General features: G+C 42.2%; 1 protein-coding gene across 5 annotated transcripts in view; it reads left to right on the forward strand.

The window, feature by feature from the left end:
* VPS8 (VPS8 subunit of CORVET complex) overlaps positions 1–24,052 on the forward strand; it is a 79,247-nt gene that overhangs the window by 46,934 nt on the left and 8,261 nt on the right. For 4 of the 5 annotated variants that reach the window (XM_030494165.1, XM_030494166.1, XM_030494168.1 and 1 more), the window contains 11 exons: positions 1,575–1,664; positions 2,121–2,167; positions 5,438–5,579; positions 6,274–6,363; positions 6,781–6,823; positions 7,586–7,689; positions 9,097–9,175; positions 10,637–10,719; positions 16,514–16,594; positions 17,982–18,151; positions 18,817–18,985. In XM_030494165.1, coding sequence (XP_030350025.1) covers positions 1,575–1,664; positions 2,121–2,167; positions 5,438–5,579; positions 6,274–6,363; positions 6,781–6,823; positions 7,586–7,689; positions 9,097–9,175; positions 10,637–10,719; positions 16,514–16,594; positions 17,982–18,151; positions 18,817–18,985 — 1,098 coding nt within the window. Of the gene's footprint in view, positions 1–1,574; positions 1,665–2,120; positions 2,168–5,437; positions 5,580–6,273; positions 6,364–6,780; positions 6,824–7,585; positions 7,690–9,096; positions 9,176–10,636; positions 10,720–16,513; positions 16,595–17,981; positions 18,152–18,816; positions 18,986–24,052 lie in introns of those variants that run through there. The other variant, XM_030494167.1, reaches the window with a different exon arrangement.

The raw sequence follows: 24,052 nt of genomic DNA on the forward strand, positions 1-24,052 counted from the left end.
CTACACAGCTGTTGTCCCTTGATGTTTATCTTGAAAATAAAGCTTAAGGCTTCTCTTCAATCATAGTACTGTTTGTGGTGGGCACTTTCTGTCCGACCTACATGCCTCGTGTCAGTCCTGTCTCCTTTAAGGGCTGTCTACCACCATGTTTGCAAATTGTCCAAACCTGGGAGAGGATGAAAACCCAAGTCCCCGGGGAAGGCTGTGAAGGTCACACTGATTCAAGAGCTGCAGTCACTTACAAGAAGGCTGGGTTATCTCCCTCCAGCCAGTCAGTCCTATCTTCAGCAGGCCAGCCTCCCAGGGTGGGTTTGTCCAGAGTGAGAAGCAAATTAAGGCAGTCACACTACATCCTTTCTGCATTCCTCTGCACTGATGTGGTTAAGATCTTCTGGGTCCTTTGGATTGCCCTGGCCTGTGAGATGAAAGGGTTGTGCTCCTGAGCGCTGGGGATCTAAGAGCTGTGGCTGAAGCAGTAAAGCCATGGGGTCAAACACCACAGAGCTGCTTTACATACAATACAGTAGACAAATTTTGGTTTGGAAACCTCACAAAATGCATTTTCTATGATAGGTCTTCCTTAAAGAGCTTGTGGAGTAGTCACACTCTTCCTTGTTACTTGCTTTCTTCCCTTCAACCTGGTCTGTTGCTGACATTTGGTGGCTGCTACAGCTGTCTGGAGACCAAGCTAGTGCTAAGTAACTTTTTCAGATTATTCTTTTTGTTCCAGATGTATGCTTATTTCTTTACCACTATCACAGTTGGTTTTGTTTAGTAAAGCTGTATTTTCCCCTTTGTAGGCATAAGCAGGGGCTTTTGGAAATGGTTACCAGGTAGTCAATACTGGCTTGAAGCAGTTGCTTCTCATTTGTTTGGAAATATGGATGCATTTGTAAGCATTACGGGCAAAAATTTCATGTTCTGGGTTTTGTAAAGATGTATGTTATGAAGCCTCTTAGATCAAACTTGACAGGAGGCAAACCCACAGGCATCTAAAAGTTTTTGTTTTTTTTTTTTCCTTTTATAACAATAAAGAAATTGTTTAGGAGGTTTTTTTTTTTCACATCTGGACAGGTATCAATTACAGTTAACAGTTACAGGAAACCTGCTTATAAACTTCTGGTTCTGTTCAGTTCAAGCCAGTTAAACACTGTTTCCATCTGACCGAAAAATGCCCTAAGGTCAACTGAGGGCGTTGTTTCCTCTCTTCTGCTGGCTCCTAGTTGGCACTAGGAATGTCTTATTGGCAGGGGTGAAAGGCAGTTGCTAGATAATCTGATGAATGCTTTGCTTGCCTGAGGACTAAGATGTGGTCTCATTGGTGTGAAGAGTTTTGCATTCTTACAAGGCCTGTCATGTAGTAAAATCATGATTTTCAAAAATACCTTTTTAAAAACTACCCTTCCTTCTAGGTTTTATTTTTCAAAATCACTTTTTGTGTGACACTGTTCATTATTTTATAGCTTTCGTCTAGGCAAAGATGCAGTTACAATATGAATGGACTCTGCGATACTGCATAATTATACTGCCTATGAAATTAAAAGTAATTATTTTTGTTGTGTTTCTCTCTGAAGGAATTACTGTTGCTGAGCCCATGTAAAGCAGCTGATTTGGTAGCCATTCACTTCAGTGAGCAGATTGAGACCATCATTACAAACCTTCAGGTAAAGCATCCAACTTCACTGATACTGGTGCTTCTTGGCAGTGGGGTTGCCATTCTTGTAAGAAATGATTGCTAAGAGTAATAGTAAGTTGTTGCTATGTCATAAACAGAAGAAAAATAGCTTGATAACTACTCAGCTGCAGGAATTGATAAATTATTTGGCCTGTTTGTAGAGTTCTGGCCATAAGAAATGTATGACCTCTGGGTTTCCGGTTGCATCACTTGATGATGCAGTTTTTAGTTTGGAGTTCAGTAATGGCTTGCACTCACAGATCCAAGAGAGCTGTTGTCAGCAAACATATCCTCTGAGTATTTACACAAGACATATGCCTAAACCAACTTGTTCAGCAGGCACCAGCTGTGAACAGTATCTTCTTCAATGGGTGTAGTTCAGGAATCACTGGTTTATAGCACATTACTTGAAAATAGTAATACTCTGTTTCCTCCTGTTTTACAGGACCAGTTCTTACTCTTCCAGTTTCTGAGGAGTCTCCTTGATCCAAGGTATGTAAGGAAATTGGACCACTTACAAACTACAGCTTGAAAACGTGGGTTAAAATAAATTCCTTTGAAATAGTGTATCAGTAGACAGCCTACAGCCAAGATAAGGTCTTAGAAAAGGTGTCTTGTTCTTCAAACTGCCCCGAGTCAAGAAGGATAGCCCAGAAATAACAGTGTTCTGGTGAGTAACCTTTAGCAGAGCCCTTGCTGGCTTCCTAACTGGGAAGTGGTGTGGGTTCCAGTACATGCAGTGTGACACGTCCCCCACACTGGTGGGCATTACTGTAACAGCTTCTTTGAGAAGGCTGTGAAATGGTTACCCTGTGACTGAAACTGCCATTTCTCTTCTCAGAAATGGCAGTTTCTGTTCTCAACCCACCTATTTGGTTACTTGACCAAGGGTCCCAAGTTTAACGTAAATAGAAAAGCATTTTGGTCTGTTGGCATTTTTCATTTCTATCTTATTTCAGAATTGCTGCCATATTTCACTGCAAACTTCTCTTTAACTACATGCTTGCTCCATCTGCTCCTGTTCTTTTCTGTGTTTCAGCACTGAGTGTTCTCTTTCTGTTGAATCAGTTTCAAATGCTACAAGACCTTGATTTTATTTGTGTATTTTGTAAGACATTTATATCTGCACAGCTCCAATTGCTTTCAAGCAATTGTTAATGCAGCTGAAGGAGAGGTCTTGTTTTGTCAGTTAGCTACAAATTAATTGTGCTTTATGAGGAAGATTAGCAGTAGGAAAAAGTAATAGTATCTAAATTCAAGTGTGAGTGTTTCAGTTCTTGTTGAATTGAAATACAAAGCGTGCTTTGGAACCTAGAACCTGGAATTAATCACTTTTGGGATTTTGTTAGGATGTAGATTTAAAAAAAAGAGAAAAAAAAGACATTATTTTGTTAGTTCTGGAGTTTCACACCCATGTTTGAATGGAAGGTGTTAACTTCCATACCTGTTTTCTTACAAGGCAAAATAAAATCAGAATTTTGCCAAGTAAATATCTTGGTTGGGTTTTATAGAAGAGAAATGAGATGATTTAGTAACAGAATAATCTTTTAAAAAATTTGAATAGCTAAGCAGAAATGATCCCTTAACTGGATGTAAAGTAGGACTTTGTTTATGCTGTGATACCACTTGCAGCAAGTGAGACCAAATGAAGGTAGTAATTAACCTGGATTTTAATCTTATGCATGGAGTGGCTTCCATAATCTCTGAGCAATAAATGTATCTAATTTAACTCTACCACAATTAGAGCTAAATACAGCCATTTCTCCTGTAGTTATTTTCTAATCAAAAGCAACACATGCACGTTCATACCAGCAATAGGAAGCAATTTTCTGTACCTGATCTTCCAAAAGATCTCCGCTTTTCCCCTCAAGGCTGATGTTCAGTAAGGTGCATGAGGCCAAATGGCTTGTCTTGTTGGGCCATGTGTGCCTTAGGAAAGTTCCTTTTCCCTTTGATTTCCAAAGTCAACTAATTCTCTGCACTGCAGTAAGATGTGGCAAGACCAGGCTGGATGGGGCTTTGAGCAACCTGGTCCAGTGGAAGGTGACCCTGCCCATGGCAGAGGGGTTAGAACTAGATGAGCCCTTAAAAGGTCCCTTCCAGCCCAAACCATTCTGTGATTCTATGATTCTATGTTCGGGATCCCAAGTGATGGAGGTAAACCACATACTGGCTGGATCGTAGATGCCAGAATACTCAATAAGCCACAGATAAGTTGGACAGTTGTACAGAAAAATGAACAAAATACTACTAAGTACTTTGGATTCACATGTGGCAGTGACTGACTATAAATCGGAAGGTCTGGAAGCCCAAGGTTTAACCTATTATTATTAAACTATGTTGCTAATAACAAGTGTTTTGTGGAGGTCCTGCACTGCTGGAAGGGCTTTTTTTGTTTGGCTGTTTTTTTTATAACTTGAGTTCCTGTGGTCTGTTTTCAGTGCTGTGAGGTTGTCTGCTTCTAGGACCTATTGAAATGAGCTGAACTGTGTCCTGGGAGAGATAGGGAAGGAGGAAGAAATGTTGCTATGCAAGACCTAATCTGCAGATATACCTGTAGTTTGTAGTATATCTATACATAAAATAGTGATGAGATTCTCCTGCAAACATCTGTCTCTTTTCAGTCAGTCAAAGTGCTTATATGTTTCTTTTGAGCAAAATTCTTAGAGCAGTAAATGAGCTTTTAATGTCTCAACCACAAATGAATGATTGCTTGATCATACGTGGACAAGACTCATCATCCTAGTAGAACTATCCTGGTTAGTGGAATTGCATTAGGGATTAATTTGGCCCATTTAATTTAGCTAGAGATTTATTTTAAAGGAGGGGGAAGGGAGGAAACAGGGTTAACAGGAATTGCCTGGGGAAATTAAAACCAAATGTCCGTATGTTTGTATTTTATGAGCAGCCACAGAAAATGGAGAATGTGGTATTGCTCAGCTCATTATTCACAGCTTTTGCTACATTTCCATTTTAAACTCTTACTTTTTTTTTCCTCTAAAAAACCAATGCAGTGAAGCATATCTGTTTGCAGTATGTGTTTGTGTATTTTACCAACAATATTAGCTGCAGCAACACAGTGTTCTGGGTCTGTAAGTATATTAACAGATAGCTAAACTTTTAGGTTCTGTTACAATAGCTCTTCTCACTGACCTGCTCTCCGTGACACTTGCAAGGGTCACTTGTGCTAGGTTTTGTGAGAAACCAGTGGTTAGATCTTCCTTTTAGGAAAGAGCATGTAGAGTCTGGCAGGGGAGATGCTTGGCATGGTTATATTGAACATAATCACATTGCAGGACCTGCAAGTCTCAAGACTGTTGCTTAGTTTTTAACACTATCACTGTCCAGCTTTCTTTCCATTCTCTCTTCTTGGCATTTCTTGAGTGAAATGGTTAAGGAAAAGGTCAATTTGCTCATCAAGTCATGAAGAATAGGTGCCAGAAGAATTTAGGTGAGATCTTTGTGCCCCTTTGCCATAGAATTGCTGAAGATGTGTCTGTGCTGGTATCTTTCTTCAAAGGGGTCTTTGTCTAATTTATACCGAGGCATCAGTAGAATATGTTGTGGAACAACTGAAATACCTCCTAACAGAGCTCCAGCACCAGTAACTAGTACAAAAGCAGAATTTTTCTCTTAAAACCAGACTTTTTGCATCTGTATTAGAGAGAAAAGACAACACACAATTGAATAAGAAATTATTCTTTCCAGCCAAATTTCTGAGCTAGAATTTGACTTGAGTCTCCTGTGCCTTTTTTATTACAGAGAAGGTATTAACCAAGACCTGATACACTTACCACCCAGCATCAGTGAGCAGTTCATTGAGCTGTTGTGTCAGTACAGCCCAGGCCAGGTTTTGGAGACACTTAAAGTTCTGGAATACTGCAGACTGGAAGAAACCATCCAGGTAGGAAAGACAAGTATAAGGACAGGAGCTAGGGGAAGCATTCATATCAGCTCTTTTACAGTAGAATCATAGAACTGTAAAAGTACTTTAGCCTAGATTGTGGATCAGCTCCTGGATACTCTTCCAATCCATTTCTAATGCCGTTTGTCGCCTCAAGCTGCTAAACTGCTCTCCTGCAGCACGGTTAGCTATAATTAATATACTGATTCTGAGTTTAGTCTTAGGGCTAATAAGAAAAAGGCTGTCAGTGCTCTGAATCTACTAAGTAACTGAAGAATGTAGACTGGCTGTGTTAATGTTGGTTGATATGTTGAAGGTATGAAGTCATGGGCCTGGGGTTTTTGGAAACTAGCGCTGCCAAAATCTGACTAGCACTGGGAGAACAGCCATTTCCTCCCTTTATGAAAAGCTGAACAATAATCTGCCCTTGATCTTGATTTATAGATTTTTATTTAAAGACTTTAATGCTGGTAGTAGCAATAGTGCAAGCTGAGAAATAAATGCAGCAGAGCTGGCAGCAGTGGGAAGTAGGCATGCTGCTCTGGCTGGGTAAGGTGCCTGTGAACACATGGGAAGACAATCTTTTCTGACCATCTGGTTGTCACTGTCTTGTGGAGTAAACAAACACTGGCAGGCTTCCCAAGATAAACATTTACCTTTTTGTTTTTCTTTTTTCTTTTTCCTTTTAACTCAGATAACCCAGAAACATCAGCTCCATGAAGCTTCTTCTTATTTACTGGAGAAGAAGGGAGATATCCATGGTGCCTTTTTGGTTATGCTTGAGGTACAGTACACTGAAATCCTGAACATGGCATTCTTGACATACCAGCATGGCATGACATGCCATCAGCATGATGGTTTGATGTTGTCAGTGCTTCTTAATTTGTTTCCCACTGGAATCCATGGAAGCATTTTCCTTTTGTCAAATAACAATATGTTGACTTGTCTGCCAACTCAGCAGAACAGTATCATTTTCTGGCATATTTTCAAACATGTAGGAGACAATAGATGCTGAAATTTGTTAATCAAAAAAACCCATCTTTCAGCTCCTGTTTTCCTTTCCATATTTGGAAAGACATTTATGCCACGTTTAGTCATACTGGGGAAGAAAATGAGGGTGAGCCTTTGTAAAATACCTTGTAAAAACACTTCTGTCAGGATTCTGCAAGTTTACTGTTCCGAGTTCTCTCTTTTGTTTCAGCGATTGCAGAGCAAGTTGCTGATGCTTACACAAGATGATGAAAGTAAGAGTTATCAAGTCAAATTCCATTTTCTATTAGAAAGAGATAAATACACAAACATAAAGTGCATATGCCTGACACCTGGCATAACGAGATCCTGGTTCAGGTCTCTACTTATTGCAGTGACATTCTCTTACATTTATATTCACATGGCTGTGGTAGTTATTCTGATGCCACTTCCTTACTCTTGCTCTGATCTTGCTAGAGATCTAGAACAAGCTGTGATGGATGGGGATTTTTGTGTGTGCGCGGTCAGCTGCCCTCTTAGCTTTTTTTGATTGTGACTGGTACCCTTACTGGCTTACCAGACATATTTCCTATGCTAGAATCCATTCAAACTCATTACGGAGCTATAGCAGGCATTATATATGAACAGTGATGAGAGAAATCTGGAAGTAGCCTTTTTTGAAGCAAACTTCTCAGAGAAGAATGTTGTGCTGACAGAAAGTCAGCATATGCACAGGTGTGCTAGCCCATGGACTCATGGACACTTAATTAAATGCAGTGCCCATATTTGTTACTTAATTGTATCCTAAAGCACGGCTAGTATCTTCCTTGTTTGATTACGTGAAATGTTTTATATACCCGATTTATTGTGCTATTCAGGAAAGTGCTAAAAATCAGGATGTGTCTTTATAATTTTGTTGCTCACTGTAGTGAACAGACTTTGGATAAACAGCATGATTTTATTTTGCAGAGTGATTGGGAATTAACATGTTCAACAGTGTTTATAATTGCAATTTCTTTTTTTCCCCCTAAACTTAGGCTCAGCTGAACTCACCTTGCTAGAAAACATTGAAGATACCTTAATGAAAACAATTGCCCTTTGCCAGAGAAATTCTCACAATTTAGACCAGCAACAGCGAGAGGTAAGGTAATAAAAAAATGCATCACTAAAATCAATAAAGGCCTCTGCATCTCCTGAAACTTTTTCTTCACATACTTATTTCTTTCCTTATCTGTGAGATACTGATATGTCTCAAGCAGTCATTGTTTTCCTCTGCCTTGTGGTGTTCTTGCAGTGGTGCAGGTTTTAGACCCACAAGAGAGAAATCTTTATTTGTAAGGGTGAAGCACAAAATAAAGTGCATGTCAGCAGTGAATACTGATGACACACAGATGAGACAACATCCTTTCCCCCATTTTTAGCTCTAGTTGAAATTTTGGCTTGAATGTCAATCAGACACTAAGGAAGGCATAATAAGCTTTGAGCCAACTTACGGTGGCACAAAGCTGATGCTGCTGTCACTGTGACTGCAGAATATTGCTCTTCCAAATACGTTCACAAATCCTGAATGTAATGTCAGCCTGGTCTTTGAGGGGTGGAGACAACAGAGCTTGCTTGAGCTCCTGCAGAGATAACTGGGTCTGCCTGTCTCCTTGTACTGAGGTTGCGGTTCCATTTTGCCAACGTTAGTGACATAGAAGGCAGTGACTCCTAAGATTATGCATAACTTATGTACCTGAACTCAGAACTGAGAACGTTGTTACCAGGTCTGAAGAGGTGGCATGTCTGGAAATCAAGGATTCTACCCAGGGTATGAGGAGACGTGCTCAGTTTCTTCTCTTAAATGATTTTATTGTGAAACAGATAGCTGCTGTGTTTTTACTGAAGAGGTATCTGTGTGCACACTCAAAGTCCTTATGGCCACTTGCCTACTTGGATAGATTTGAGTTAGAATTTGCTCTCACTCTGGATCCTGTTCCACCTGCTTGAATTGCTTTGTTGATGCCCAAGTAAGATTTGACTCTGGTCACCAAATGAAGGACCAGCTTCCCCAGTACAATATTATGTGAATTTTCACAACTCCTGTATACTGCCTGCGAAATTTAGATACCCCTTTCCAGGTGGGATCCATTTACTGTGCTTTCTGTTCTCTAAGCAGTCTCTATACCAGAGAGTTTGCATCTCACATGGAGAAGTAATTGGGGACTAAATGAAGTAAAAGTAGATTGTTGTCACAATTCCAGTAAGAAACAGGTAAGAATGGAGAAGAAGGAGCAACAGGAGTCATAGGTCTTCTGTGCTTAGACCCTATCAAATACTATCTTGGTCTAAGATACGAGCAGTCTAGACTGAAAGCAGATCCCAGAGTGCTTTGCTCTGAGGTGATGTTAACGTGCTTCAGTTCTGTTCCATTGCAATCATGCGAAATGTAGTTCTATTCTTCAGAACGTGGAAGTGAGTCTTTGGAAATGGACTGGACATTGCTCACAGTTCATTTTTAGTACTGCTATGTTCTTAATGTTTTTTTCCTTGCATTCAATTATTTCAGGCCCTTTGGTTTCCCCTGCTGGAGGCTATGATGTCCCCACAGAAATTATCTGGTTCTTCACAGTGTCGTTACTCCGAATGTAAGTACTTTGGCTTTTGTGACCCCAAATATTAATGAAAATCTGTGTGCCATCTCTCATCCTCTACTGAATGAACAGAAGAAAAGCAGATTTGTTAGTTCCTTAACTTTCTGCTCTTGCAGTAGATCCCAGCTGCAGTGGCTGTAGGGCTGAGCTCAGTCTGGGTGTTTGGTAGGCTGCAGCTGTCAGTCAGGTACTTCTTGTTTGGTTGGTTTTGGGTTTTTTTGTTGAGTGGAAAAGGGACCCTACCATAACCTCTTCTAGTAGGCTGGTTCCATTGAAGATGGTCTCTTTGAAAAAGCCAAGGTGCGCAGTGTGTACAAAGGCTTTCTAGGTTTTAAGTAGGTTGCAGTCTGTAATTTAGGAGCTTTTGGCTTAATACTGTCATCTTCCACACCCAGCCTATTCGTATGCTTATCCCTGCACTTGTCTATTGTATGTAAAACCAGTAGAACTTGAATACACTAGCTAAATTCTCTGCTCCAGTTCTAGTGCCCTGAATCTGTTGTGGTTGTCAGCAGCACACCTTGAAAAGCCTTCTTTTATGGAAGGCTTAAGACTAGTTAAAAATGAGCTTAGATACTGTGGTCTTGACACAGAATAATGTCTTTAGGTACATTCCAGCATTATGCTCCCCAGTGATTGTAGCTGTGTGTGGTTAAGGATCACAGCCTACTACAAGAAGTGTGGTGGTTATCATGCTATCTGTCCTCCTTGCATTATTATTACCTTGCAGTGATGGTTAGCTATATCTGGACTCCTAGGGATAGTCTTGCAGAGATCAGTAACCCCCCCCAAAAAAATCGCTCCTCTTCCCTCAACTCATCTTTTCTTCTAAATTCAGAATGTCCCCTAGATTATCTGTTTTTGGGAGCTAATGCCTGCCGAAAAGTAATCATCTGAAGTGATTGAGAAATGATGAGGGGATAATACACTTGGATCCTGCGTAACTATTTTCATTCCTAATGTGTATACTTCATAAGCTGCTCTAACCAGCTAATTATTGCCACAAAGAAGCTGAATTGCTGGGTTCATGCATATTTGAGTATTGGCTCTTACTTTGGGGAATTGGGGATCTAGCAACAAGTTTCATGCAAAGATCAATGCTAGGAAGTTTTAGAGTCTGCGGGGCTATAGCATGGCCAAAGCATCCAAATTGGGTTTTGGTAACAGTAGGAAAAGTGAATGGCAGTGCTACAAAGCCAATCTCAAAATGTTTACTGTAGTTGGGGTTGGGAGGGGAATGGAGAGGCATTGTGATATCGAAACCTTGTAATTATACTTTCTGATACAAAAAGCTGCGTGTGCTTAGTGCAAAACATGCAGAAACAAAAAGATGAAAGTTGTTTTCAAACGAGAAAACATGAACTAAAATAAAACTCTCTTAATCTGTAAGATAGATCTCACTTTACTCCTTGAATCCTAATGAACTGCTGGTGGCTTTTATGTGTGGTATTTCAGCTTTGAAGAGTTTGACAATGCAAGTGCTGAACAACATGGCTGCATTTATCGCTCTTCCTTCAATTCTGCAGAGAATTCTACAGGTGAGTTTCTGAAGAGAAGCAGCTTTTACCAAGATGTGCCACTCAGTTCTTGGGAAGAGCAATATCCACATCACTAAAGATCAGATTAGCTACTTGTCTAGTTCAGAGTATTTCAGAGAAAGTTCCAGGATTGAGATAGAAGTTGGACAAGCTGATAGAAAGACCTGAGAGATTGATGCTCTAAAGAGTCATGGGGGAACACACAGACCTGTGAGAAGTTAATTGAGGTAATCTGCAAACCAAATAAAATAGTATCTCAAATACTGCAATTACTTTGAACTGAAACTTGGCAGCTTTAGGGACAAAGCCACTATGAATTTCTCAGAACTTGGAACTAAATTTGTTGCTAAGGCTCTGGGATGGAGGGTTTTGAAAACACTGAAGCAAAGTTTGTAGGCTTTGGAGAAAGAAATCACGACCAGGTCATTTTGATTGACAACACAATGTGTTGTTTTAGAGATGTTTGTTAGCAGCAAACATTTTATGGAAGAGCTGATTTCAAAATGGGATCTTGGGTTGAGCGATCACAAGCAGATATGATTTGTTAATTTGCAAAATAGACAAAAGATGAGATGGGATTTAATAGCAAACCTTGAGAAATGCAGGAAGCAAATTAGTAAAGTTGTCTGCATTGCAGAGCGGGATGATTGAAGGGTTGAGAAAGTGTTGAATGACTTTTCAGGGTTTCTATTCCAGATGAGAGGAAAAAAATGTAGAAAAGGGCTTAAAGGCTTCGCAAGGTGAACACACGCCTCTAACAACCTATTAGTTTGATCTTCATGTTATTCACAACTTTGGTTTTTTGGAAAAAATCATAATTAGAGACAGTGAAACATGTTCTAACGGAATGGATAGAAAGCATGATCAAATGAAATGTGGTTTTATCAGAGGTAGAAAGTGTCAAGCAAACTTAATGGCTCTTCAATAACTTATTTCATCTAGTTTTAACTGGGGTGTTAGATGCAGTTTCCTATTGGGCTTTGTTTGATGTTTAATGTAGGCAGGAAATTACACAGAAGCTGTGAATGAATAAGTAGGAAGGTTGTCAGCAAGGCTTTCCTGGGTTATGTTTAGAATTACCAGAATGGGGTGAGGGGCAAACCAGGGACCACTGTGAAGATAACATAGCTGCAAGGTATTACTGGCTGTTATATGTTGGATTTTTGCCTCTTAATCTCACTTAGGCTTCTATAAATCATAGGGCAGATAACTGCACATTTTATTTTACCTTGTTTGGAACCATGTGTTTTGGAAATACATGGCTGTAATCTGTTCTCTTGTTGGGCTAACAGAAAAATGGTGCGTGATATTCTACAAACTTGTCATCCTCTTCGTGTTAGGACATGGGGTCTTCTGCTGATACCTCGTCTGTGCTGGGCTCCTATCAGTCTGATGCCTTCAGTGCTTGACACCATCCTCTCCTCAGCTTTGCAGCTGGGAACAGTGTCCTTTGTTACCAAGGCACACCTTTCATTTAACCCTTTGTTCTTGTGCTTAAAACCACACATATCACAGAATCAGCTCGGTTGGAAAAGACCTTTTAAGATCATCAAGTCCAACCATTACTCCAGGACTGCCAAGACCGTCACTAAACCATGTCACTAAGGGCCTTATCTGCACAGTTTTTTAACACTTCCAGGGACAGTGATTCCACCACTTTCCTGGGCAGCCTGTTCCAATGCCTGAGCACCCTTTCTGTGAAGAAATTTTTCCTAATATCCAATCTAAACCTCTCCTGGCGCAGGTGTGATTTCCATTCACACCAACATTTATTTCTGTATTTCTGGGAATTCATTGCTCTAGGTCACTTTTGGTTGTGTGTTTGTAGCTGTGTTGTATTAAACTATTGCTTCAGGGCTTGCACTGTAGGAGGTTTTCTTTGGGTTTTATCTTGGTGCACAGCTTGGCCCTTTGAAGAATGTTGCTTTGAATTCAGCTGGGAAGATGGTGTCGGGAGTGGTGATGATTGTGTCTTACTGTGAGGCCCTGTCTTTGAGTGCCTAACTGAAACGTTCAGAGGTTCTGAACCCTTGCCATGCTTGGGATCAGGAAAAAACTTTCCCCTGTGTTAGACAGCTGGGAGCACTGGATTTTTGCCTCTGTGTGTAGTGTGACCTGTCATCTGCTTCTTTGGATTATCTGGGAATGCCATTTAAGTGTCGTGCTGGGAAGAATCACAACATGGCATGCATACATGGTGTTTCCCCAGAATGCTCTGCCTCCACAGCTTTCTCAGCTACAAAGATCTCTATTTGTGTGGATATTCCTTTTGCAGAGCTATGTAGTTACTCACTGAAAAAGAGTAAAATTGTGAACCCTGATGCCAAACTGCTCTGTCTTGGCTCTGAGCAGTATGTAGGGCCTTGTTCAAAATGTTATTCTTAAACCAGCTCTTCTGGGCCCTGGAGACATACAGCCTTGCCCCCGTCCTCAAAATACTCCTGTGAAAGCCAGAATTATAAGTGGTGCTTGTCTGAAAATGCCCTCAAAAGCTGTTCCAACAGAGGTCAAGTCTTGGTGGTAGAGCATAGATGCACTGCAGCTGCAGGCCTGGAAGGTAGAACAGCTGCCCAGGAATTAACTGGGGGATTTTTTCTAAGGTGGATGACATCAGTGAACTGAGGTAGATTATCTTGCCTTTTCTGAAAAGGAATTAAGAGTATTCCAATTTCAGTGGGCTGTTTTTCTTCCTCTTCTGGGATTAATTCCTTACAGATTATACCTTATGCAAATGTTAACTTTGCAACCAGAATGCTTTGCTGAAGGGCACCTTGCACAGGGCTGTAAGCAGACTCCACAGCTTTCACAGAAAATGGGCAGGCTCCTGGCATCTGCCTATTACGGCATATTGATCCAACTTGACAGAATTGAAGTCATATGAAATAACGATTGATACAGTTATGTAGTTGCTCATCCTTAATAAAGTTGTAAAGTTATTTATTAAATAAGAAGTCTGAAATAACCTTATTAGGAGCGATACAAGAGGAATCCCCTTAGGCATTAAGAAAAATTCTGTGTCATTAAGGATATGAATGCTGTCTGAAGAGGGCTGAAAGGTTGAGTGTTAATTCCCGTACAAAGCTGTAATCCTTCACAAATGCTTTGTAAGTAGATGCAGCTGATGCTTCCTACAAAACAGAGAACTGGAGAAGCCAGAAACTTAAAATTTACCTATGGGAACCCCAGAGTATGAAAGGAAGGAATCTCTAAAAACTTCCAGACTGGAAGCAGTAAAATCCAGAAGGCCTTTGCTTGATTTTTTTCCATCTCTGCTTAGGGCTCTGTCTCTTTTTTTCTTTCCAGTCCCGAAGGTCAACACTGGGATTAGTTTTACATACAATAGTTGCTCTGTTCCCTTCCAGATGGGACAAACTGCAAGTGAATGTGTTTTCTGAGTTTGTAGTGCCTTTATTAGCACAGTTCTGTAAACGCTTTTAGCAAATAAAGTGCTATTTCCTGGACCTGGGAAAAAAATAGAGGAGACGGAACTGGCTGAAAGGCTGCATGAGCACCTCTGGCTTGCATCTGGATACCTGCCAGCTTTTCTTGATCAGTAGGCAGTGGGCTTTTCCTGGGCAGTGAGTTTGGCTTTGGTTTAGCATGCTGAGTATTGCCATGTTCCCAGGGAAATACCAGCTTGGAAGCAGTAGCTGTGATCTGTTCCTGGCTTGGTGCAACTGACTGTTACTAATGTGCCATCTCGTACAGTGTATTTGGAGCATGCATAAATTCCAAACTGAGACAAATTATAAAAGGTGAAATTAATGAAACATATTCCTCCATGAAAGTAATTGATCCCACAAGGTTCTTGTGACAGTAAATTTTGTGGGGGCCAAAACCAGCAAACTGGAAAAAAGCATTATAACTGCATGAACTTCACACTTCCATCTAGTATACGACTTTGCTAGGCCACATACCTCCTCTTTAGAGTAAAGTCCGTTCTCTTCCTACCTGCCATTTTTTAAGAGGTCATCTAGTGTGACTTGAGAAAAATGAGGAACTGAAAGTTGTTCCTCATGCTCAAGGTTCCTCCTCTGCAAAGTGGTAGGTGGCTCTTCTATTCTTCTCTCTTCTTCAGTTCTTCTCTTCCTCCTCTATCCAGGCAAGAAACAAGTTGCTTTGAACATGTCCACTTGTGGCTTGAGAAGTTTGAGTATCTATATGTAAATGGTTGCATATGTATCTTTTGTGAATTACCTGCTTGAGTTTCCTTGGCTGTATGATATACTTGAGAGCTTTAGAAAAGTATCTGGTGGATACACAAATAACTTGCTCTATGTTATGGAGCATGTACGTGCTGGATGTCCTGAGTTCCCTGTTGCCCTCCATAATTCATATGGTGACTCAGTGTAGTGTACTTTCTGTGCTGTTGCTTTTAAATTATGCATGCAGAAAGAAAACTTGGTGGTGTTTGAGTCTGTACTGTTCACCTAGTTAAACAGTAGCCTCTGCAGTATGTCGAGCTCTTTTGTATATTCCAAAGCTACAGCTGATTTTGACTCAAATGGTATTACTCAGTGCTGTTTTTATTTAGGCTTGAACGTTGGCGTTTCTGCCTGTCACATTTCCTCTGAAGACTGTTGTTCAAAAATTGCTTGACTTACTTTCTATTGCTGTTTTGGTGATCTCTCTGGGTATCTTGCAGTGTAACTTCCATGCTACTTTAGTGGTCTTTGTCAACTTGCTTTTTCACTCTTGATTCTCCTTTCTCTCCCTTGCTCTCAGTCCCAGCATGGAATAGCCTTGCTCCTCCTCCTTTTCTCATTCATCTCATCCAGATCTTGTTCATCCAGCTCCTTCTGTTTCAGTTCCCATTGTGTCTCCATCACTTTTCTACTCTCTCTCTAGTTAGTTTCACATCTTGCCAGTCTATTTTTGCCAATGTCTTGCCCATTCCATCAGTCAGCTTCTTGAGAGGCTTCCCCCAGTATCCTTCCACTGCCTCCCAGCAGGGCAAAGTACTTTTTGTTTCAAGACCAATTCAGTGACTATCTGTCAGCCTCAGGGATTTGTGTGTTACACAAAGATGAATTCCCCTGATCCTCTTTCGAGGTGTTCCTGAATAGGCTTGTTCTGATTATAGGCATGTGTGTGCCTCGCTGGTGCCAGTTTGGGATGGGGAGGGCCAAGCTTTGCTCTTCTGCACATCAGACTGTTGAAGTCACCGGGATAGAGTGAAGTTGGGCTACACAACGTGGATCAATACCGCTGCAATAGTCAGTGGTAGATCCTGCTACTACTTGACTCCTTTTCCTTGCTTGCTCTTTATGTTAAGAACACAAAGACTGGCTGGATCCCAGCTGGTTAGCCAACAGCTTGCAGGGCATCTTCCACAGTGAAATATAACTGTGCTGTTTTCTAGTCTGATCATGCTGTTGCTGTAAAGACAAACAGGGGGGAGCTGTTCCTGGCACGTGCATATTGGAAATGGTACCATGTTGCACGTTGGCAGGAGCTGGCACCTCTGCAACTGTGTGGAGAGATCCTCAGGGTCAGTTCTGCTCAGGAGACCCTAGTGCTGGTGGCCACTAGGAGCTGTTGGCAAACTCTCACTGTGCTGGTTGTTGGGCAGAGGTATTTTCTGGCGTGGTCCAATACACCCTTGAGCAGAAGCCTGCTTTCTTCTTGTACAATGGGCCTGGCAGGTGAGGAGGATGTTGCAGAAGTCTCTCTCTCCCCTATTCCAGTGCTTTGCCCACGTGCCTGTTTGCAATGCCAACTTGGAGGGGAAAAAAAAAAAGCCAAAATGGTCATATCCTGTGATTCAGCTGCTGCTTTTCATTTCTTCATGCAGGATCCAGTTTATGGAAAAGGGAAACTTGGAGAAATTCAAGGACTTGTCCTGGGAATGCTGGACACTTTTAACTATGAACAAGTAAGTTGCATGCATTTCTGCTCCATCCACTGCTGTATACTGGGATTACTTTCAGCTATCTAGCCTACTACTCTGTTACATTTGCCATTTCTCCCTGCAGAGCAAAGCAAATGGATGTGAAAGTGACATGTTTGTGTGATGGGGGGAAGGGGAATGAGTTTGTATTGCTCACAAACAGATTGCAAGTGAAGGGACTGACAAGTACATGGTGAACACCCCTGTAGTTCAGTTTTCTGTTTAATGTACTGGAAGGATAAACATCTGCTTTTTCTCCAGCTCATCCTGCAGTTAGGGACTTAGAAGCACAAACCCAGTATGTTTTGTCTTTTTACATGGTTTTAAATAAAAGCTTTTTAAATTAGGCTGCTTTGCCACTTGCCAGTGGTAATGCTGCACTTCCTTTGTCACCTGATGAGATTTCGCCTTTGTCTCACTCCTGCCTTTCTCTGTCCAGTCTTAAATCCCAGGCAGTCTCCAAACCTCAACAGTTTTTTAAAACTCCCTCTCCCCAAAACAGAATGTATAGTCTTCCTCCAAATTCACCCGCCCTCGTCCTGCCTACCACATGGCACTACCATCCAAGCTATGGCTCAGGCCTCCATGCAGCAGCATGCAATCGAAAAATAAAATGGGAAATAGCTTTACTATGAAAGACTGAACATAAAAAGCCATTATCTCTGGTTCTTGGTAGAGGTCTGCTCTGAGCAACACGACAGGTCTTCTGTCATTGCCTGGCAGTTGTCTGGTACAGGCTGCATGTCATATCTGGACTAGGCCAGACATGAACCACTGGTGCAACCTCTGCAGCCTTTTCTGTGTTGCTGCGACAGAGCAGCAATAGATCACAGAGCAGAGCACCAATGCTCTGTTGTTGCTGAAAAAAGCACTGACCTCTAAAAACTAAGGGTATTTTACTTTTGACTCTTCAGGAGTGGAAATCTCGGTTGGGAAGAACTAGCAGATGAGAAGTTCTCTGTGTTTTTCATATTTTAATTGTGATAGTGCCTTTGGGCTTTGATTTTTATCAGCACGTTTCTCCTGAAATGGGGGATGTAAGCAGTGGCTTACCGGGTGTGGGGGGGGGTCTGGTATGGAACACGACAAAATGAGCCTACCATGTATCTCTTGATGCTCTTTGAGAAAAATCAATAAAAGACCCATTTAGGAGTGAAAAGGTATTGCCCCCATGAACATGTGGTGAAAGGACTCAAAATTGTCAGTGGCTAGAAAACATGAAGAGAAGCAATTTTGTTGTGTTGGTTTTGCACTTAGTGATCATAACACTTCATAACAAGCTGCTTGTTATGAAGAATTGATCAGTATGAAGTTTCTGCAGTCTGGAGATGACAAAATGACCTAGTTATTCTGTATATTGTCTTCCACACAGACCCTTTTAGAGACAACTACGAATCTTCTAAACCATGATCTCCACTGGTCGCTGTGTAACCTAAGAGCTTCTGTCACTAGAGGGCTTACCCCAAAGCAGGATTACTGCTGCATTTGTCTACAGCAGTACAAAAGAAGGCAAGAAACCGCCGATGAAATCATTGTTTTCAGGTAAAGTTAAGGGGTATAGGGTCACAGCTGTGATCATGTTAGTAGTTGTAAAAGACAAAAAACCCCAGCTACTGGTCTTTTGACTTGCACAAGTAATCCTGTGTATTCCTGTGAGCATGTATCCCTCCTTGCTCCCTTGCACTGTAAATGGGCTGGCTAATCAAACTCATCAGAGCCAGCCTTTTTTGCATGCAGCCAGCTCTGTCTCTGCTGGAAAGAATTGCCTTACAATTCTGTGAGAGCTGTTCAGTAAGCTGCCAGTTTATCTGTCATCTCTCCCAGCAATGCAGTTTGTGCAGTTGCAGCACCTGGGGTTCACTTGCCTGTATTTGTACATCTCGGATCTACTGCAGGCGGGACTCTGTACTCAGTTGGCATCTCTGATACTCCCATCTGTGGCCAGGTGGCTGTAAAATAGGATCTTTATTACCTTGGTGTTATGATCTGTAGCTGTATCAGCAAATGGACATCTACTGTTACCTTTGCAAGTCTAGAAATACTACAGGAGGGTGTGGAGGTACGAAGGGAGCGTACACACTGCTGAGCTGTAGTTACAGATAAGCAGCCTTGTTTTCCATTGCACATGATTGCCCTTCCAAAGTGTAGAACTGTCAGGCTGTGTCATCCTGGTTTCAAGGACCTAGCAGAACTCTTCTCTTTTACAGCTGTGGCCACTTGTACCATTCGCTGTGTCTGCTGAGTAAAGAGTGTGGGACAGTAACTAAAGGCCAGATGAGGTGGATGTGCTATAAGTGCAACTCAAGTAACAAGGGAGGAAAACTGAGCGAGAACTTCTCAGAGCTAAAAAAAGGAAGTGGAGCACCCTTGGCACAGGTAAGGTTTGTGAGGCAGTTCCTCTTCAAGTAAACGTCGAGCAGTGCTTAGGGGCTTTGTCACTTCGTTCTCGTGTCTGTCTTTGCTTCCAGACAAGCCCATGATCAGTAACTGTCAAACAGTATCACCAGCTAACTAGTCACATTTATGAATGTCATTTTGTTTTGGTGTGGGTATATAGAGCTGTGGAAGTAATTGAAATGCATTCATCCAGAAGGTCTGGGAACTGCTAGCAGCCTGAAGGGAAGCTGGACACTTGCGGCTGATTGCCTGCTAGATGTATCCACTGCTGCTTCTTGTTTGTGAGAGCCTGGGGCGGGCCACTGGGGACAGTTCCTTTCAAACTATTTTTAGGTGTCTTATATAAAAGACTTGTATTAAAAGCCATCACGTTGCTTGTGGCTGGATCGTGGAGCCGCCATTCTATCTTCCTGACAGATAACCTGGCTCTGGGTAAAAGATCTGGAATTGATTTCACTCATTAAGTGCTTGCACAATGTTTTAAGAACCTTGTGTGTAAACAAGACGGATGCAGCTGGATTTGGGTGAGGGAGCAGATAATTAGTTTGTATTTATTGTCAGTATTTGTGTGCAAGAATTTTTTCACCATCCCTAATACAAAAAGAAAGCCAGTCTCAGTATGCATGCTTCTGTCTTTTCCCTGTGATACTGTAAGCAAACATGGCAGGTAGCTTGTTGGAATGGCTTTTGGGGATATTGCACCAAGGGGAACTGGACTCCACTGCCCCACGTTCCTGCAAAGGCAGCTACTGGTGAGGGTTTGTTCCTAAATGCCTCAAGGTACTTTGTGCATTTGTCACCGCACAGATGCATGCAAAGCAGTGTTTTTCCACTTCTGAAATCAAAGTAATTCAATCTTGGAGTATGTTTTTATAGTAGTACTTTAGTTTTCTTCTAGCAGATTATTTCAATTTCTGCCAAATCAATTCCGATCAAAAGATGGCTAACAGCATTAGTCAACTTCCATCAGCTTCTGTATTAACAAAACCAGAGGCTTCCTGCTTGAAGGGAGACTTGGGGGAAAAGTAATCTCTGAGGAATGTATGGAGCACAATGCAATCCTTGCAGTCAAATTGTGTTAGTTTCTCATATGGTGACAGAAAGAAAAGCTTTCTCAGGAGATTATAAACCAACTGTTGTCCCAAACAGCCTGCTTAGAAATGCTCGTGACTTTATGTCCTGTCCTGCTACAGTGAAATGTGGGTGCTGCCTCTAAAGCTTGCCAGATTCAGCAGCCCTGTATTTTACCCTCTAGAGATCTCCAAAGGAATGCATGCAAAGGGGTGTGACAGACCAGGTTTAACTTCAAAAGCTAAAGGCAGAATTAAGTACTAAAGCTACATTCATCATTAGAGTGCCTGACATTTTGTACCAGTGCCTTATAACTTGGTTATCACTGGATTTCTCATGGGCTAGTCAGTCAGAGAACCCCTGGGTTTCCCCTTTAATGCCAGTCTGGACATACTCTGGATCAGAATAAAGTGGGAAATGCTCCAGATGACACGGGAGTCATTGGGGCAGGGAGATTATCAGTTCATTTAACTGCTTTGTCTGTAAAAGTGAGGGCTGGCTGGGACCGGGGCTTAAAGGGAGGCATGGGAGGACTGGATGGGGAAGAAAGCAGGTTATAGCACGGATCGTCTTGTGCTACCTAGGAAATGTCCATGCCAGACCATCTGAGAGTGCTGGATGCTTCCCTGCTGTCTGTCATGTGGTCTTGGCAAAGCCCATCGCTTCCTGCTCCGCACGCAGCCAGCCCAGCAGAGCTTGGCTCTGTCTCAGTAGAGCCTGAGCGCTGCTTCAAGCCCCCCACCTCCTCCTCCTGGTGTCCCAGATCCTCTCCAAGTTTGTGATGTTCCTCATACATTATAATATTTAACTGTTGTACTTGCATGTGATTCAACTGTTGCGCAGTCAGATCTTTAAAAAGCTCAATATATTTAGACTTGGCAATAGAGTGTAAAATCTCGAGCTTCTCCAGGAAGTTTGTTTGCTCAACAATTGCCGCTCAGTAGTGTTTATTAACCCTGTAGGTAAGCATTTTTCTGGCCAGGCAGTGATCTGAGTGACAGAACAGGCCTTTCCTTCAGGGGGAAGTGCTGGGAATGCCAAGTGGAGGACACAGATGCGGTGTTGCCTGGCTCCGCTGGAGCTGAAAGCAGAAAGGTGAGGAGGGTCCCCTAGAACACAGAACGAGGTGCTGGAGGAAGGCTGGTGCCTGCTGGTATGGCAGGGTTTGGTCTTATTCAGTCTCAAGTAAATATAAGCAGAGAATTAAGCATGAAAACAACTAAGCCCCCATGTTTTGACATGATACTGCTCTGTGCAGAATTGAGGCCTGTTTGAAAGGTGCATTTTCTATAGTAGCCTGGTGGATGATGCAAGATGCTGGAGAAAGAAGTTATGCAGGTGAGCAGAGGGACTGAAGAAAAGGGGAGTCTTGTAGGGTTTCCCACCCCCATTTGTGTGTTCCCAAGGGTGCAGGATAGCCAGAAAAACCATGGCACCATGCTTGCTGGTGCCACTCCAGGCACAGAAGGGGTTTGTTTCTGTTTGTCACAATGTCTGTTCAGCCTTTTTGTGCTGCAGTTCTCTGGAGAAGGGTTTCTCTGCATTGCCTCTGAACTCTGCTGGCACTGGGCAGACCCAGAGGTTTCTGTTGGTCAAGCTGCTCTCCCTTCCGGAGCTGGTGTTCCTGCAAACAAGGAACAGGAAATCCCAGAGGGAGGTTACATTAACAAAGTTGTGCTTCCAGCCCTGCCTTCCCTAGACCCCCCAGAGCCAGCTCCGAAGCTCCCAGGACATTTTGTGCATAGACCTGTGGGGAGGGTATTCCTTTGCAAGCACTTTGAAGACCCCGAGAGCTTAGTCTGTCTGTTGGCAAAATCTAATGTGGGTTGTTTTTTTCACACACACACACACACACACATACCTCCCTTCCCCGCTAGTGAAATCTTCTGTTTAGGCATTTATTTTCTTAGCAAGCCTTGAATTAGGAATAGATTCATACTGAGAAATGCCAGTGAGCATCTGGAGTGCATTTCATAGTACCAGTTCTGCTCTGCTGAAACAAAGACTGTCAGTTGGAATTTTGCAATGCTGTTGAGATTTATATGTGAAACGACAGCCCAGCAGACAGTGTTTTCTCTGTCCCTGCTTTGCATGCATGACTTCTGTAGCAATTGCCTTGAAACTGGAGGAGGTGGAGAGATGGCACGAGGCAGCCCTGAACCATTATTGAATCTAGTGATAGCACTTATCTAAATGGAGCATTGCTGTGATGAGGGCTTGAGACATTCTGCCCCAGTGAAGCGGAATAGAATCACAGACTGGTTCAGGTTGGAAGCAACCTTTAAAGCTCATCCAGTTCCAACCCGCTGCCACAGGCAGGGACACCTTCCACTAGAGCAGGTTGCTCCAAGCCCCTGTGTCCAACCTGGCCTTGAACACTGCCAGGGATGGGGCAGCCACAGCTTCTCTGGGCACCCTGTGCCAGCGCCTCAGCACCCTCACAGGGAAGAACTTCTTTCTAAGGTCTAACCTAAATCTCCCCTCTGTCAGGTTAAAGCCATTCCCCTTGTCCTATCACTTGGGCAAAGGGGCTTTTCCTGTGTTTGCTACTAAAAGTTTGTGCTTTCTCTGTTATCCCCTAAGCCTTGTTGTATTCCAAAGGGAAATCTTCTGGGTCTAAACTGATCATCTGTCATCTTTCCTGTCCTCCGTACCTGATACCGTACCATAAATGAATGTTAAAAGAAATGAAAGCTTGTGTGTTTGTGGTGTGGCTTTCAAATCCGATTTAAAACGTGCAGGTTTTGCGTTATGGTGTTTGAAGTTAGCTGAGGCGTGTTAGGTGAAAGCACAGTAGCTGGGCTTCTGCCTGAATACATAAGTGAAATGCTCCTGCTATCTTAGTCATTGATCTCCAAAACTAATTTGCCTCATTTCAGTGAGCTAGTTTGTGTTTTCCATTTATTCTGCTAGCCTCTACGTACTAGGCATCGGGGAGAGGAACACAGTCTTCTTGGGCCATAAGCTCTGCAGAACATGCCATGAGCCCCTAAGCTGACATGCTCTGGTTATTCCGAGTTTGAGATTATGCCTGAGTTCTAAGGGCACTGTTGTTAGAGCTTTCCAGATGAAAAATACGTTTTATTCGGGAGTTTAATCCTGTCAAGTCACACCAGGATGGACAATGAATGTGATCCATAGTTAATGCACTTTGTCAGACTCCACCTTTGAGCTCTGTTCTGCGCCTGCCACCAGCATCCCTCCTTGGGACACAGCCTTCTATCCAAACCAGAGCTTCCTGACCCACTTCCACCTGTGAGATGTTGGTACCATGGTATATCACTTACACGTCCCTCTGCAGCATGTCTGTGTGCTTCCTATTGGGTAAGAATGAAAGTTTAGCACTTCTTTTTATGTCAATACTTATTTTAGAGCTAGTCATATGTTACCTGACCTCTCTCCATCACAAGACAGAGCCAGTTTTACTGTTTTCAGTGCACTGGTGACCATCAGTTATAGCTTGAACGCCAGCAGCAGCAAAATTTTCCAAGGACTCTATAACTTTTAAAATACCCAGGTGTGATTCCTACCTCCCAAATGGTACCAAGCCAATAATTAGCTTTTTATACAGTTACAAGATTATGCATTCTCCTCTGTAAGAATATTCCCACATCCATATTAACTGAGAAAATGCCTAGTCCTTTGGCTTTGGAGGTGGCTTTGATGGTAGATTCCTTAACTTCTTCAACAGTGCATAGGAAACCCATGTGAGGAAGGAACTAGAGACACTTTGTACTGTTGGCTTCTCATCAGCAGAACATCTGTGCTATAAGATTTCTTGTAATGTATTGGAAAAACAAGTGATTTGGTAAGAGAAAACGGAGTGTGGGAGTCTTAACTAGAGGAGGACTGGCACTAAATCTAAAACTGAAGATAAACCACACATTTAAAAAGACTAATTTAAAAATCATAATTCTCCTTTAGCAGCTTTTAAATCAGAACTGATTGTTATCTTGGACTTTTCGTACTGGGAGG

The sequence above is a fragment of the Strigops habroptila genome, chromosome 8 (genome assembly GCF_004027225.2).
Source record: "Strigops habroptila isolate Jane chromosome 8, bStrHab1.2.pri, whole genome shotgun sequence".
Taxonomy (NCBI): domain Eukaryota; kingdom Metazoa; phylum Chordata; class Aves; order Psittaciformes; family Psittacidae; genus Strigops; species Strigops habroptila.